The following is a 16,530-nucleotide window of genomic DNA, read 5'->3' as shown; positions in this document are numbered from 1 at the left end:
CTCAGTCTACCTGCCCAGCCATTGGCTAGTGGCTCTTTATTGATCGATCAAAAACCAATTAGGGACAAGGACCTTTGGTGTTTGGACATGCAGATTCCTGATTTGGGGGTGGGGGGGGGTCAAATTAATTCAAAGCATTGGAACCAATCCCCAACACTTTGGTGGTTGAATGACCCTTCACAGGGGTCACATATTATATATCCCACATACCAAATATTTACATTACTATTCATAACAGTAGAAAATACAGTAGTGAAGTAGCAACAAAAAATAACTTTATGGTCGGTGGTCACCACATGAAGAAGAAAGGGCTGAGAACCACCAAACTGGAGTAATCTGAGAAGAGGGAACCTCAATTGGGTGGGAAAAAAAAAAAAGCCTGTATAAAATCAGTCAGGAAGCAGATTGGGCAAGCTCTGAGAAGCAAACCAGTAAGTAGCATCCCTCCATGTCATCTGCAGCAGCTCCTGCTTCCAGGATATTGCCTGGTTTGAGTTTCTGCCTTGGCTTTCCTCAGTGGACTCAGGATATGAAATCCAAATATAGCCTTTCCTCCTGGGTTTGCATTTGGTCATGGTGTTTCAGAGCAGTATTAGAAAAGTAATTAAGACAAGTGCTAATCTGTGGGCCTGGACACAGTTATGTAGAAGATAAACTGACGATGCATTTTTCCCATTTAGTGAAACAACCACGATAGCATTCCTTCTAGGGCCTTTGACTTCCTCAGCCACAAATATTGGTTAGGTTAATAGTTTCAGACATTAACTCTCCCTATGGAATAGGCCTCAAATTCACTTAGGAAGCAGTTGGTTACCATGGGATACTTGCCTCTATTGTGCTATCGGTACATCTTAACTCAGTCGGTCAGTAGTATGGCTTGCAGAGTCCAATCTAAGAATGATGGTACTGTCAGTTCTCCCGAAGCATCCTGAATAGCACCACCTAGGAAAGCTATTCACTGCCATGGTGCTCCCCAGAGGGGAAGAAGCGTCTAGCCAGGCTCCAGCTTGATTTTTCTGTGTCCTGAGACCAGTTTGTGTAGTGACTTCAGCAATAAGATCTTACCCTCTAGTTCTGATGAGCAATTAACTCAATTAATACAATTGTTTGTATTGTTTGAGGATCTTTAAGACTTTTTGACCGATTATTCATAGCAAGACAGTCCACCCTCTGCACTGGAATTTTCATTTAATAACCTATGGCTTCTGGGAGTTTCTTTTCCCACCACACAAAGGTACCTCTGTTCAAACATATGTTTGTTATTGATTTTAATTTTTAATTATCTTACCAAGTATCATATTTCCTCGTGGCTTTTTCATACATTGTTATTTTGAGCTGATATTTTTCTTCCAGATCTTTAATTATTTATTCATATATTAAAATGTTTAAACCTTCTTTCTCCCTTGCTCTGTCATCTAGCCTCTGCTCTCTTAATTGAATCAGTCACTTAACATTTCCTGCCTGGGGACTCCTATGACCAGACTGCTGGTTATGTCACTGGCATGAGCTTCTCTAGCTGAGTGAATAAATAGTCTTTTTGTTTTTCAAACCAAATTGCTTATGGTGCTTTGTAAGGGAACTTGGAAGTACTCAAACAAATGGATTTTCTAAGCCTGTGCTCGACCTGATCCATAACTGCTACCTAAGTACCTTTTAAATATTGCACAGAGCAAGGAGTCATCTGGGTTAAGTGGATCCTCAGGACCAAAAGCATCTCCATCCCTGCCCAGAAACTGGTAAGAGGTCACAGGCACCTATCTACTTGAGAATGGCCTCCCATAGATGAGTGGTTTCGAGTAGGCTTGAGACTGAATGTAAAGCTGACTGCTGGTGATAGGATATTTATAATTTTATCAAACTTTATGAGATAAAGGAGTAAAATCTAAATCTCAGATGTTTAAAAAAAAATGGCTGTTTCTTTAGGTTCTAACAGTTCTGACTCTAGACTCCTAGCCCGCCTAGCTAGCAAGACAATTAGTCTCTGCCTTCCTAGTGGTCCCCATTGCAGGATCAAACCCAAAGTTGGAACTTATACAAGATCTGAAATGGAGGGACTCTGGATGACTTCTAACTCCAGTGAGCCCTAGTGACCCAGTTCATTGGCTACTGGGGCGCCATAAATCTTGCTGTGTACTTTCGAGCTTGGAGTCAGAAGATTCTGGCACAGCTGGGACTCCCTGCGCACCTCCATCTGTGTTCTTTATAACGCCTCAGGTCTTTGCAGACACAGGAAGCCCTACACTGCAGCCCATACTAACTAAGCACCTTCGTGTCTCTGCCTTGCTATCTCCTCTCACTGCCCCTCAGGGAGTGAGTCTCAGTCTTTGGAGGAGGTCCTAGCCTTGCAAATCCAAAGCATGAAGACAAGGACACTTTTACTAGCTTCAGCAGCTAGCTTTGGTTTCAGCCACCCCAAAAATGGCCATCTAAGTTTACCTCAATGTCTTTGTGGAACTCAAAGTAAAAACTTAGTTCTACACTAAGTAATTATGTTTGTCCGTCTTAGTCTTTTAGGCTTATGTGTTTGCAGGTATTGTAAGACTCAATGACTACTGAAGGAGAAGGATTCGTTTTTCTCTCTCCTAGTAAGTCTGAGGTTGGCCATGCAGAGATCCTCAGTGGCCCAGGGCCTGGCACACTCTGTTCTTCTGCTCTGCTCTGCTTCACAGTGACTGACATACTAAGGTTTTCTTCAACTAAGGTGGCCTCACTGTCCAAGCTGCTTATGCAGCCTTCATGTCCAACCAGGAAGAGAGACAGCAGAATAAGGTCACAAAGGTCCCTCCTTGGAGATCAATTTGGCTGCTTTAAAGTGTGTTCTATATGCCCCATGTGTAGATGACCCTAATGCTGAAGACATTATACACACTGGTCTCAGGACAAAATGTGCTCTGTGTTGATGAGTGGCCTCATACCCACACATAAAGTAGAGGGCAACAGAGGAACAGTGCCAACATTGAGTGCCCCCCCCCCATGTGTGTACTCACCAGGCACAATTATTTGCAAATATCTGTGCTGTGCATATTTTTGTTTTAGGAATGTATTACACAAACACGCATGGCAAACTGCTAAAGGATATCTCATCATGTAAGTTCTTTTACAACTGAAACAGCATACTTGGTTATCAGTTGAGTATCAATTATATGAGTCGCAATGCAAGCATGCAGTGCTCAGTGCAGTCATTAAAAAGAAGGAGAGATGTCCAGAAATGTCACTGTGCAGTACAAAATATATGGTCCTGTCTTCTTAGCAACTAGCTTACCGTGCACATAGGAGAGAGTGTTGCTGGGAAGGGTGTCATTCAGGGTTAGAAGAAGATTTATCGTTCTAGGTTTGTTGTGCTCTATAATGCAGTTAAATGTTTTATGTCAGGTATTTAATTTTGATTTTTTAAGAGAAATGTCACATTATCTTAACATAGGAAAGACTTTTTAGAGTTCTTTTGTGATTTTGTATCCAATCATTTTCTTGTAACCAGTCTAACAGGTGATCCATCCTCTTGTTCCTGGAAATTAATGAACATCTTTATTCAAGCTGGCAAGATGGACCATAGTTATCAGAGCCTGAAAAATATAAGCACTGTGGCTAGAATATGCAAACAGTCATAACTTCCCTTGGTTTATTGCTGCTAAATGGATAATATATCAACAAGGCCAGTCAGGAAAACATGCATAGAACCTACCATGGAGTGCCTATCAGAGAGATTGTGTGCAATAAAATCAGCTCACATTAGCAGCAAAGCATAGGGCACAAAGCCAGTTTCTATCTGTGTAACGTTAGGCAAACTGATCAATGTCTCAAGGAACTTCTCCTTGGTTAAAAAAAAAACAAAAAAAAAAAAGTTTGGGCAGAATCAAACAATAATGTATAGGAAGAAAATGGTTGTACATGATAGACAGTATTTTATGGAGTACAGTGTGTGTTTTATTGTTGTTGGTTTTGACTGATATCAGCAGAGAATATATCTGGTATATCAGGAAAATGGTTCCTTTATTAAGTATACAGAATAGTCTTCATTTTGTCTTATACTCAAGTTTGTTGGTTATTTGTAATTGTAAAAATTAACCTGCACATAGATAGCAGGTCACTGCTGGCAAACACTGTTAACAAGTCCAGCAAATTATTTCAGACATAAGCAGACCTCCCAGCAGTGTCTTTGAGCTTTGTTGCACCTCTAGCAATGGCATGACTTTCCATGCCAGCAGATCCAACCACAGCCTCTTTCCCTTTCAGCATCGAGTGTGTGTGTTTGTGTGCAACAGTAGTAATCAAACAGGAAGTTATTGACGAGTTGGAGAGGACATGGCAGGAATAAAATAATAGGTCTTGTGTGCATGGTCACAACGTGCTCTCAGTATGGTCTGGACGGGCTGCAGTGTTCTGACAGTGCTCTGCAACCAGGCTGTTCCTCACTGAGTGTGACCTAAGGAGGATATACCTAGATGACATTCATACTTACATAAGCTAGTGATACTCCAGTTCTTTCCAACCTTGAAAGCTTTTGGGTCTCTATCTTTTTACTAGCACATTAAACTTCACAGTTAGGGATAAATGTTGCAGTTGCAGATTTGCATTTCCAGTTATTATAAAAAAAAATTTATATATCAGATGAGGGGCATCTCTGAGGAAGGAATTCTTTGAGACATGGTTTGAAGATTACATGAGCCTATGCTATCTTCACACGTGTTTTTAGGATGAACTGTTTCCCCCACATCCAGAAACCTAGTCTCCCAGTGTTTGCAGAAGCCGGTGTGATTAACATTGTATAAGTTTCAGATGATGGGATGTCACCCAAGGGCTCTCTGAGAGCTCAGACACAGCAAGAGCACTCGGCAGACTGAACTGTGATTGGAGCATGCGTGTTATACTCCTGTGTGTGCTGGCTTTCTCGGCTAACCTGCGAACATTCAAAGGACTATTCAAATGAAAATTCTACTCAGTATGAAATATCATCTTATATAGTATTTTAGGGAAAAATACTTGGGAATAAGACAGTAACAATTATGGGGTTATTTTCCCCTCATTAAAAAATGGCTTATTGCCACAAATTTATTTACCATAGTTTACTCTTCAACATGTACACTTGAAGTGTATATGGTCTGTGGATGTTCATATATATGTGGATGCATATATGTGTGTTTGTGTTCATGTATATGTGTACAGAGCCCTGAGGCTGATATGGAATGTCTTTTTTGATCACCTTATACCTTATATACTGAAGCAGGGCCTCTCACTGAACCCAGAGCTTGCTGGTTTGGCCAGCTTGCTCCGGAAATCCCTGTCTCTGCCTCTCTCATGCTGAGATGATTCATAGAATTTCATGTTCACCTGGCTTTTTAAGTGAGTTCTGGGACTCCGAGCTCTCATCCTCAAATTATTGCAGCAGGTTCTCTCCAGCCCTTGCATGATTTTTTGATATATTATGTCATTATTTCTTTTAATTTTGCTAAGAATAAACATATACCACTAAAACTGATATTTTAATCATCTTCCATGTACAGTTGAGCACAAATTATATTTATTGTATTGTGCAACCCTCAGGACCATTTCTAGAGCTCTTCTCCAATGGTAAACGTATCCATCTAGGCAGTGCACATCAGCACATTCTACATATTTATCATTTTCATCTCACTTATTCTATGTAGCAGAATGTTCTCAAGGTTCGTCTGCATTACAGTGCTGACTAATATGTCATTTTATGTGTCCCCCACAGTTGATTACCCACTTGTTCCTTGCTAAACATGTGGTTGTTTTCACCTTTGGGCTACTGTGAATAATCCTGCAATTAGCACTGCTGGTCAAGCACATGTTCAAACCCTGCTCTCGGTTCTTAACGGCATATGGTGCAGAGTAAAACGGCTAACTCTGACAGTCATTTTGTGTTTAGATTTTTTTGTCTTTGTTTTTTGTTTTGAGGTTGTTAATTTGAGATGGAATCTCACTGTGCAATCCTGGCTGGCCTGGAACTTGCTTTATAGAACATGTGGGCCTTGAACTCACAAAGATCCTCCTGCCTTTTGAGTGCTGGGATTAAATTCGAGCACCACCAGGCCTGGCTTTACTTTCACTTTTATTATTTAAACAAGATCTTTACATAGCCCCTGTTTGCCTCCATTCACTATGAAACCCTAGCTGAGTTAGACTCCTGTCCCAGCCACCAGGAGTGCTGAGATGCAGGCGTGTGACAACATAGCTGGCTCCAAGTGCTGCCTTAGGTGCCTTACATAAATGACTGCAGTTGGTTCTGATAATAACCAGGTGAATTTTTATCCCTGCATCAAACAACTTTTAAGAACTTGCTCTGTGACAGACACTATTTTAGGCTCTAAGGGTCTATAATAAACAAAACAGTAGCCACACCCTCTCTCAGATCTTGCATTAGAATGCTAAGGGCAGACCATAAACAAATGTGCAGGTTGATAGAGTGACTGATGCCTGTAATCTCAGTGCCTGGGAGGCTGAGGCAGGAAGAATAAGTATGACACCATCTTGAGCAACATAATGGGGCCTGTCTCAAAAAGCCAAGAGGTAAAGGTGTTGCTTAGAAAGTAGAGCATCAACCTGATGTGTGTGAAACCTGACTTCAATCCCTAGCATAAACACACACACACACTTGCATGTCTGCACACATATGCATGCCTACACCTATGGCATCAAAGCAATTAAGTACAGGGAGAGAAACCAGTTCATGTAGCTTGGAAGGAAGCTATGGAATTGAAAGGGAAGGTCTCTGAGAAGCTGACTTGAGCGTAAATCATCAGAGGTCTAGGAGACCAAGGCAGACATAGAAGTGGGAAGAAATAGCATGCAAGTTGAGAACAAGAGGCGAGAGGGGATGAGATTCAATGGTTTTATGTTGTTGTGGAAAGCATCTGGAAAATTTTGACCCATAAGAAGTTTATAGAGGGCTCGAAGGGCTTTACCCAAGTCACTGCTGCTAATTAACAGCTCGAGATCTAGTTGTAGAAAATCAACTCTAGGGCTGGCAAGATGGCTCAGTGGGTAAGAGTACTGAGTGCTCTTCAGAAGGTCCTGAGTTCAAATCCCAACAGCCACATAGTGACTCACAGTCACCCGTAATGACATCTGATGCTCTCTTCTGGTGCATCTGAAGACAGCTACAGTGTACTTATTTATAATAATAAATAAATCTTTGGGCTGGAGCAGGCAGGGACTGAGGGAGCAGTTGACTGGAGCAAGCAGAGGTCCTAAAATTCAATTCCTAACAACCATATGAAGGCTCACAGCCATCTGTACAGCTACAGTGTACTCAAATACATGAAAGAAAGAAAGAAAGAAAGAAAGAAAGAAAGAAAGAAAGAAAGAAAGAAAGAAAGAAAGGAAGGAAGGAAGGAAGGAAGGAAGGAAGGAAGGAAGGAAGGAAGGAAGGAAGGAAGGAAGGAAAAGAAGGAAGGAAGGAAGGAAGGAAGGAAGGAAGGAAGGAAGGAAGGAAGGAAGGAAGGAAGGAAAAGAAAGAAGAAAAGGAAAATCAACTCCAGAGCATGCCCTTCCTGATGTGTTATAAAATGCATCTGGTCTTGTGAGCACACTAGCTAGTAGTCAGCACTATTTAGAAGTGTTCTGCACAGTGGAGTTTCTATTTCTATTGCTGGAATCTATCCTGGCTCTCCAGATGCAAGTTCTAGTACACTGTGGCACCCCCATGGATGCCTTCATTTCTTCTCATAGGCATGATGCACTCTCCTGGCTTTGATGGAGGCAGTAGCCTGAGCTTCCAGATGCTGATGAATGCAGACAGCTTGTACACAGCGGCACACTGTGCCCTACTGCTCAACTTGAAGCTCTCCCATGGTGACTACTACCGGAAGCGACCAACCGTGGCACCAGGCATGATGGTGAGCATAAGCTCTGGCGTGGGTTCTCCCCTGGATAAGCAATGATGTCAGCTGTCACTGTGTAGCCAAGTGTTGGGTATCTAGGGAGAAACTGGCCAGTGTGTTCTGTGCCCCACTGCCCTGTAGTACCTATGCCGGGGCAGGTTGGTGGGTGGAGAGGACGAATGTGAAATTCACACAGTAATCACTTGTGTATTTCGTGCCTTTTGTAAGGTGTGTAGTAAGGATGGTGTTGACTATCCTGTGGTTGGCTCCCTTGGGTTAACAAGCCACTTCCTTGATGTCAGTTTGGGAGTCTAAGTCATGAATTTCAGGAAGGAATCACTGATCACTTCTTTCATGAATGAAATATAACCTTCCAAAGTTACTTGATGACAATGTAAGAGTGTAGGTCAAGTCTCCCTTGGGTACACATACTCCTTCCACAGCTTATTCTATCCCTGATGCTACTGGGACAGCAAGAAGAAGAAACTATGGAAGGTAGTCATGTAGGTGATAACCTTCCCACCCAACCAAAAACAAGAATGTGAAGTGCGGCATCCTGGTCCTTTCACAGGCTATTTGTCAGATGATGTCACAAATGATACACCTGTGTGGAGCTTGGACTGCATCCCAGCTTTCCCCCATTTTATTCTTACCCCTCCCCCAATCAAAAGCTCTGATTCAGTTAGGATGGGAAGGGGGAGCAGTATGGGAGGCTGTTTATTCACAAGAGTGTATATTTGGTTCCCTTCCATGGCCTCTCTGCAGAAAGAGTTCATGAAACAGGTGCAGACCAGCGGTGTGCTGATGGTCTTCTCCCAGGCCTGGATCGAGGAACTGTACCATCAGGTGCTGGACAGAAACATGCTGGGAGAAGCTGGCTACTGGGGCAGCCCTGAGGACAACAGCCTTCCCCTCATCACCATGCTCACCGGTCAGTGAGTAATGCCAAGGTCATGGAGTGCTCAGTAGTTGGGAGAAGCTGACGTTCTGGGCCCTTTTAGAAATGCCACAATGCTTGAACCGGCTTTGAGTAACTGTTCCAGGAAGGCATCATGAAAAGACCCCTCAAGCATTTGCTCTCCTTTTGTCATGGACAGCCTGATGTGCTCACTTTCACCATTGGGTAGGGCTAACTTGGCACCCTCAGTGTGGGAGTAAAGCTGTGGGCTCATTGATACACTTGTGTGATTCCTGAAAGCTCTCACATGCTAGAGATCCTGCATTGTTTAGTTCTCCTGGGATTTGCCCATCGATAATGCAAAGCTATTGGTTTTCTACTTGGCCTTGTTCCCATTTCCTGTCAGTATTCTTTTCCCATCTGTACCAGAATTTAAAATAATGCCAAATACTGGCTTTCCCGGTATCCTTCTCTATAGTGTTAAAAATTTTATTATCCCTTTTAACTGCTAGAAATTTCAAGTGAACATATGGAAAATAGTATGTATTGTCTCAAGGTAGGGTGATTTTTGGCAACAGCAGACCTTTCTGGTTTTTCCTGGCTTACCAATAAATGTTCAAAACTTTGATGTGTTCAGCAGATAAGTTAAATCTTCAAGGCTGATTTTTATTGTTTTATTTGGGTTTTTCCTGGTTCTGGGTTCCCAGATTGATTTACAATTGAATTGATTGATTTACAATCTGAATTGTCCTCTCATGACTGTAGCTCATGGGACACTATACTAGAGTATGTGTTGCTATACTAGAAGCACTGTTTCCTGCATCTCAAGCTTACTACACCGGGGCGGAGTAGGACTAAAGCTGGGTCGTGTAGCTGAGAGGTTGGATCTATTGATTAAAAGTGATAATGTCGATCTTGGTTCCGGGACTCTGCCGAACTTAGGAATTTATTCTGCACAGGTGAGAGTGTGCACCACAGAGGCAGACAGCTTCTGGGACCGGCGGGAGCCACAGAGCCACTGAGGCAGCACCCTTTTGGGGCCACAGACATCCGGCACCCTCCCAGCCGGAGGACAGTGGCCCGCCCTGCACGGGAGCCCTCTGCCTCAGGAGCAGGGAGCTCCATCTTGGATCCGGGACTCCGCCGAACTTAGGAACTTAGTCTGCACAGGTGAGAGTGTGCACCACAGAAGCTGACAGCTTCTGTGACCTGCCAAAGCAACACAGCATCTGGGAAAGGTCCTGTTTTGGGCCTTCTTCTTCGGCCAGGAGGAGGTCCAAACACCAGATATCTGTGCACCTTCCCTGAAAGAGGAGAGCTTGTCAGCAGAGAGTGCTCTAACCACGGAAACTCAGAGGAGAGAGCCTGTCTCCCAGGGCTGCTGATAGACGGTAATCAGAATCACCAGAAGATCAATCTCTAAACAGAGACAACTATAACAACTCCAGAGATTACCAGATGGCGAAAGGTAAACGTAAGAATCTTACTAACAGAAACCAAGACCACTCACCATCATCAGAACCCAGCACTCCCACTTCGCCCAGTCCAGGGCACCCCAACACACCTGAAAAGCTAGACCTGGATTTAAAAGCATATCTCATGATGATGGTAAAGGACATCAAGAAGGACTTTAATAACTCACTTAAAGAAATACAGGAGAACACTGCTAAACAAGTAGAAGGGAAGTAGACATAATAAAGAAAACCCAAAGTGAGGCAACGCTGGAGATAGAAACCCTAGGAAAGAAATCTGGAACCATAGATGCGAGCATCAGCAACAGAATACAAGAGATGGAAGAGAGAATCTCAGGTGCAGAAGATTCCGTAGAGAACATCAGCAAAATAATCAAAGAAAATGGAAAATGCAAAAAGACCCTAACTCAAAACATCCAGGAAATCCAGGACACAATGAGAAGACCAAACCTACGGATAATAGGAGTGGATGAGAATGAAGATTTTCAACTCAAAGGACCAGCAAACATCTTCAACAAAATTATAGAAGAAAACTTCCCAAATCTAAAGAAAGAGATGCCCATGAATATACAAGAAGCCTACAGAACTCCAAATAGACTGGACCAGAAAAGAAATACCTCCCGACACATAATAATCAGAACAACAAATGCACTAAATAAAGATAGAATACTAAAAGCAGTAAGAGAAAAAGAACAAGTAACATATAAAGGCAAGCCTATCAGAATTACACCAGATTTTTCACCAGAGACTATGAAAGCCAGAAGATCCTGGACAGATGTTATACAGCCACTAAAAGAACACAAATTCCAGCCCAGGCTACTATACCCAGCCAAACTCTCAATTAACATAGATGGAGAAAACAAAGTATTCCACGACACAACCAAATTCACACATTATCTCTCCATGAACCCAGCCCTTCAAAGGATAATAACAGAAAAAACCAATACAAGGACGGGAACCAAGCCCTAGATAAAACAAGAAGGTAATCCCTCAACAAACCTAAAAGAAGACAACCACAAGAACAGAATGCCAACTTTAACAACAAAAATAACAGGAAGCAACAATTACTTTTCCTTAATATCTCTTAATATCAATGGACTCAACTCCCCAATAAAAAGACATAGACTAACAAACTGGCTACACAAACAAGACCCAACATTTTGCTGCTTACAGGAAACTCATCTCAGAGAAAAAGATAGACACTACCTCAGAATGAAAGGCTGGAAAACAATTTTCCAAGCAAATGGTATGAAGAAACAAGCTGGAGTAGCCATTCTAATATCTGATAAGATTGACTTCCAACCCAAAGTCATCAAAAAAGACAGGGAGGGGCACTTCATACTCATCAAAGGTAAAATCCTCCAAGAGGAACTATCAATTCTGAATATCTATGCTCCAAATACAAAGGCAGCCACATTCATTAAAGAAACTTTAGTAAAGCTCAAAGCACACATTGCACCTCATACAATAATAGTGGGAGACTTCAACACACCACTTTCACCAATGGACAGATCATTGAAACAGAAACTAAACAGGGACACAGTGAAACTAACAGAAGTTATGAATCAAATGGATCTGGCAGATATCTACAGAACATTCTATCCTAAAACAAAAGGATATACCTTCTTCTCAGCACCTCATGGTACCTTCTCCAAAATTGACCCCATAATTGGTCACAAAACAGGCCTCAACAGATACAAAAATATTGAAATTGTCCCATACATCCTATCAGATCACCATGGACTAAGGCTGATCTTCAAAAACAAAATAAATAATAGAAAGCCAACATTCACGTGGAACTGAACAACACTTTTCTCAATGATACCTTGGTCAAGGAAGGAATAAAGAAAGAAATTAAGGACTGTTTAGAGTTCAATGAAAATGAAGCCACAACATACCCAAACTTATGGGACGCAATGAAAGCATTTCTAAGAGGAAAACTCATAGCTCTGAGTGCCTCCAGAAAGAAACTAGAGAGAGCACACATTAGCAGCATGACAACACACATAAAAGCACTAGAACAAAAGGGAGCAAATTCACCCAAGAGGAGTAGACGGCAGGAAATAATCAAACTCAGGGGTGAAATCAACCAAGTGGAAACAAGAAGAACTATTCAAAGAATCAACCAATCAAGGAGCTGGTTCTTTGAGAAAATCAACAAGATAGATAAACCCTTAGCCAGACTTACTAGAGGGCACAGGGAAAGCATTCTAATTAACAAAATCAGAAATGAAAAAGGAGACATAACAACAGATCCTGAAGACATCCAAAACACCATCAGATCCTTCTACAAAAGGCTATACTCAACAAAACTGGAGAACCTGGATGAAATGGAGAAGTTTCTAGACAGATACCAGGTACCAAAGTTGAATCAAGATCAGGTTAATGATCTAAACAGCCCTATATCCCCCAAAGAAATAGAAGCAGTCATTAATAGTTTCCCAACCAAAAAAAGCCCAGGACCAAATGGGTTTAGTGCAGAGTTCTATCAGACCTTCAAAGAAGATCTAATCCCAGTTCTTCACAAACTATTCCACAAAATAGAAACAGAAGGTACTCTACCCAACTCATTCTATGAAGCCACAATTACTCTGATACCTAAACCACAAAAAGACCCAACAAAGATAGAAAACTTCAGACCAATATCCCTTATGAATATTGATGCAAAAATCCTCAATAAAGTTCTTGCTAACCGAATCCAAGAACACATCAAAACAATCATCCATCCTGACCAAGTAGGTTTCATCCCAGGGATGCAGGGATGGTTCAATATACGGAAATCCATCAATGTAATCCAGTATATAAACAAACTCAAAGACAAAAACCACATGGTCATCTCGTTAGATGCGGAAAAAGTATTTGACAAGATCCAACACCCATTCATGATAAAAGTCTTGGAAAAATCAGGAATTCATGGCCCATACCTAAACATGATAAAAACAATCTACAGCAAACCAGTAGCCAACATCAAAGTAAATGGTGAGATGCTTGAGCAATGCCTCTAAAATCAGGGACTAGACAAGGCTGTCCACTTTCTCCATACCTATTCAACATTGTACTTGAAGTCCTAGCCAGAGCAATTCAACAACAAAAGGAGATCAAAGGGATACAAATTGGAAAAGATGAAGTCAAAATATCACTTTTTGCAGATGATATGATAGTATATATAAGTGACCCTAAAAATTCCACCAGAGAACTCCTAAACCTGATAAACAGCTTCGGTGAAGTAGCTGGATATAAAATTAACTTAAACAAATTAATGGCCTTTCTCTACACAAAGAATAAACAGGCTGAGAAAGAAATTAGGGAAACAATACCCTTCTCAATAGTCACAAATAATATAAAATATCTTGGCGTGACTCTAACTGAGGAAGTGAAAGATCTGTATAATAAAAACTTCAAGTCTCTGAAGAAAGAAATTATAGAAGATCTCAGAAGATGGAAAGATCTCCCATGCTCATGGATTGGCAGGATCAACATTGTAAAAATGGCTATCTTGCCAAAAGCAATCTACAGATTCAGTGCAATCCCCATCTAAATTCCAACTCAATTCTTCAATGAATTAGAAAGTGCAATCTGCAAATTCATCTGGAATAACAAAAAACCTAGGATAGCAAAAACTCTTCTCAAGGATAAAAGAACCTCTGGTGGAATCACCATGCCAGACCTAAAGCTTTACTACAGAGCAATTGTGATAAAAACTGTGTGGTACTGGTATAGTGACAGACAAGTAGACCAATGGAATAGAATTGAAGACCCAGAAATGAACCCACACACCTACGGTCACTTGATCTTTGACAAGGGAGCTAAAACCATCCAGTGGAAGAAAGACAGCATTTTCAACAAATGGTGCTGGCACAACTGGTTGTTATCATGTAGAAGAATGCGAATCGATCCATTCCTATCTCCTTTTACTAAGGTCAAGTCTAAGTGGATCAAGGAACTTCACATAAAACCAGAGACACTGAAACTTATAGAGGAGAAAGTGGGGAAAAGCCTTGAAGATATGGGCACAGGGGAAAACTTCTTGGATCGAACAGCAATGGCTTGCGCTGTAAGATCGGGAATTGACAAGTGGGACCTAATGAAACTGCAAAGCTTCTGCAAGGCAAAAGACACCATCAATAAGACAAAAAAAAACCACCAACAGATTGGGAAAGGATCTTCACCTATCCTAAATCAGATAAGGGACTAATATCCAATATATATAAAGAACTCAAGAAGATAGACTCCAGAAAATCAAATAACCCCATTAAAAAATGGGGCTCAGAACTGAACAAAGAATTCTCACCTGAAGAATACCGAATGGCAGAGAAACACCTGAAAAAATGTTCAACATCCTTAATCATCAGGGAAATGCAAATCAAAACAACCCTGAGATTCCACCTCACACCAGTCAGAATGGCTAAGATCAAAAATTCAGGTGACAGCAGATGATGGCGAGAATGTAGAGAAAGAGGAACACTCCTCCATTGTTGTTGGGTTTGCAAGCTTGTACAACCACTCCGGAAATCAGTTTGGAGGTTCCTCAGAAAATTGGACATAGTACTACCGGAGGATCCAGCAATACCTCTCCTGGGCATATATCCAGAAGATGTCCCAACCGGTAAGAAGGACACATGCTCCACAATGTTCATGGCAGCCTTATTTATAATAGCCAGAAGCTGGAAAGAACCCAGATGCCCCTCAACAGAGGAATGGATACAGAAATTATGGTACATTTACACAATGGAGTACTACTCAGCTATTAAAAAGAATGAATTTATGAAATTCCTAGCCAAATGGATGGACCTGGAGGGCATCATCTTAAGTGAGGTAACACAATCACAAAGGAACTCACACAATATGTATTCACTGATAAGTGGATATTAGCCCAAAACTTAGGATACCCAAGATATAAGATACAATTTGCTAAACACATGAAACTCAAGAAGAATCAAGACCAAAGTGTGGACACTATGCCCCTTCTTAGAATTGGGAACAAAACATCCATGGAAGGAATTACATAGACAAAGTTTGGAGCTGTGATGAAAGGATGGACCATCTAGAGACTGCCATATCCAGGGATCCATCCCATAATCAGCTTCCAAACGCTGACACCATTGCATACACTAGCAAGATTTTGCTGAAAGGACCCAGATATAGCTGTCTCTTGTGAGGCTATGCCGGGGCCTAGCAAACACAGAAGTGGATGCTCATAGTCAGCTATTGGATGGATCACAGGGCTCCCAATGGAGAAGCTAGAGAAAGTACCCAAGGAGTTAAAGGGATCTGCAACCCTATAGGGGGAACAACATGATGAACTAACCAGTACCCAGGAGCTATTGTCTCTAGCTGCATATGTATCGAAAGATGGCCTAGTTGGCCATCACTGGAAAGAGAGGCCCATTGGACTTGCAAACTTTATATGCCCCAATACAGGGGAATGCCAGGGCCAAAAGAATGGGAATGGGTGGGTAGGGAAGTGGGGGGGGGGGGGTATGGGAGACTTTTGGGATAGCATTGGAAATGTAATTGAGGAAAATACGTAATAAAAAAATATTAAAAATTTTTTTAAAAAGTGATAATGTCATCTATGGTTGACACCAAGGCTTTCATAAAAGATGACAGAGTAAGCAGCTAGCAGGTGGGAACCAACAATCAGGAATTGGAAAGTAAGGTCTAATTGGAAACCAGGTAGAGAGAGATTAATGAGGCCTCTTCCTGGAGAGCACAGCCCTGGAACTTTCTTGAATCTGGAATCTTTCTTCTAGAATCAAGATGGAACTGGTTAAACCAATTCTAGGGTCCACATCTTAAGGACCAGGAATGTGATACAAGTGACCAGTTTGTATTTTATTAATTATGGTTCTATTTATACCACTTGAAAAATAGCCATTCATGGATAATGGAGAGAAGGCTTGATCATCTCAAGGATCGAAGTTTGATCCCTAACACCTGCATAAAAATCAGGCATAGTTATAGGGATCTATATCTTGGTACAGAGGGTTCCTGGTATTTTCTGGCAGTCAATCTAGCTGAATCAGAGTGCTCCAGTTTCAGTGGGAGACACTGTCTTAAAAAATATAATGAAGAGGAAGACAGCTCACATCAATTTCTACCCTCCACACATATGTGTATATACACATGCACACACATGGACATGTACATAGACAAACACAGTAAACCATCATTCATAGATGTAAAAGACATTCACTTAGTTTAATCAATGCTTCATTTCCATATGTTGCTACAAACTCCCTTCATTAGGGTAGAGAGTACTGCCTGGAGTGTGTAAATGTCTTGGAATTCATTTGAGGTTCTTAAATACCAGGTTTCT

General features: G+C 41.5%; 1 protein-coding gene across 1 annotated transcript in view; it reads left to right on the top strand.

Annotated features, from left to right (window-relative positions):
- Nucleotides 1-16,530, top strand: part of Arfgef3 (ARFGEF family member 3) — a 164,881-nt gene that overhangs the window by 102,940 nt on the left and 45,411 nt on the right. The window contains exons 13-14 of the mRNA XM_021173858.3: nucleotides 7,690-7,856; nucleotides 8,607-8,772. Coding sequence (XP_021029517.1) covers nucleotides 7,690-7,856; nucleotides 8,607-8,772 — 333 coding nt within the window. The remainder of the gene's footprint in view (nucleotides 1-7,689; nucleotides 7,857-8,606; nucleotides 8,773-16,530) is intronic.

The sequence above is a fragment of the Mus caroli genome, unplaced genomic scaffold (genome assembly GCF_978045245.1).
Source record: "Mus caroli unplaced genomic scaffold, Mus_caroli_1 scaffold_9, whole genome shotgun sequence".
Classification (NCBI taxonomy): Eukaryota; Metazoa; Chordata; class Mammalia; order Rodentia; family Muridae; genus Mus; species Mus caroli.
The sequence above is the reverse complement of the archived record's forward strand: the minus strand, read 5'-3'. Positions and strand labels throughout refer to the sequence as shown.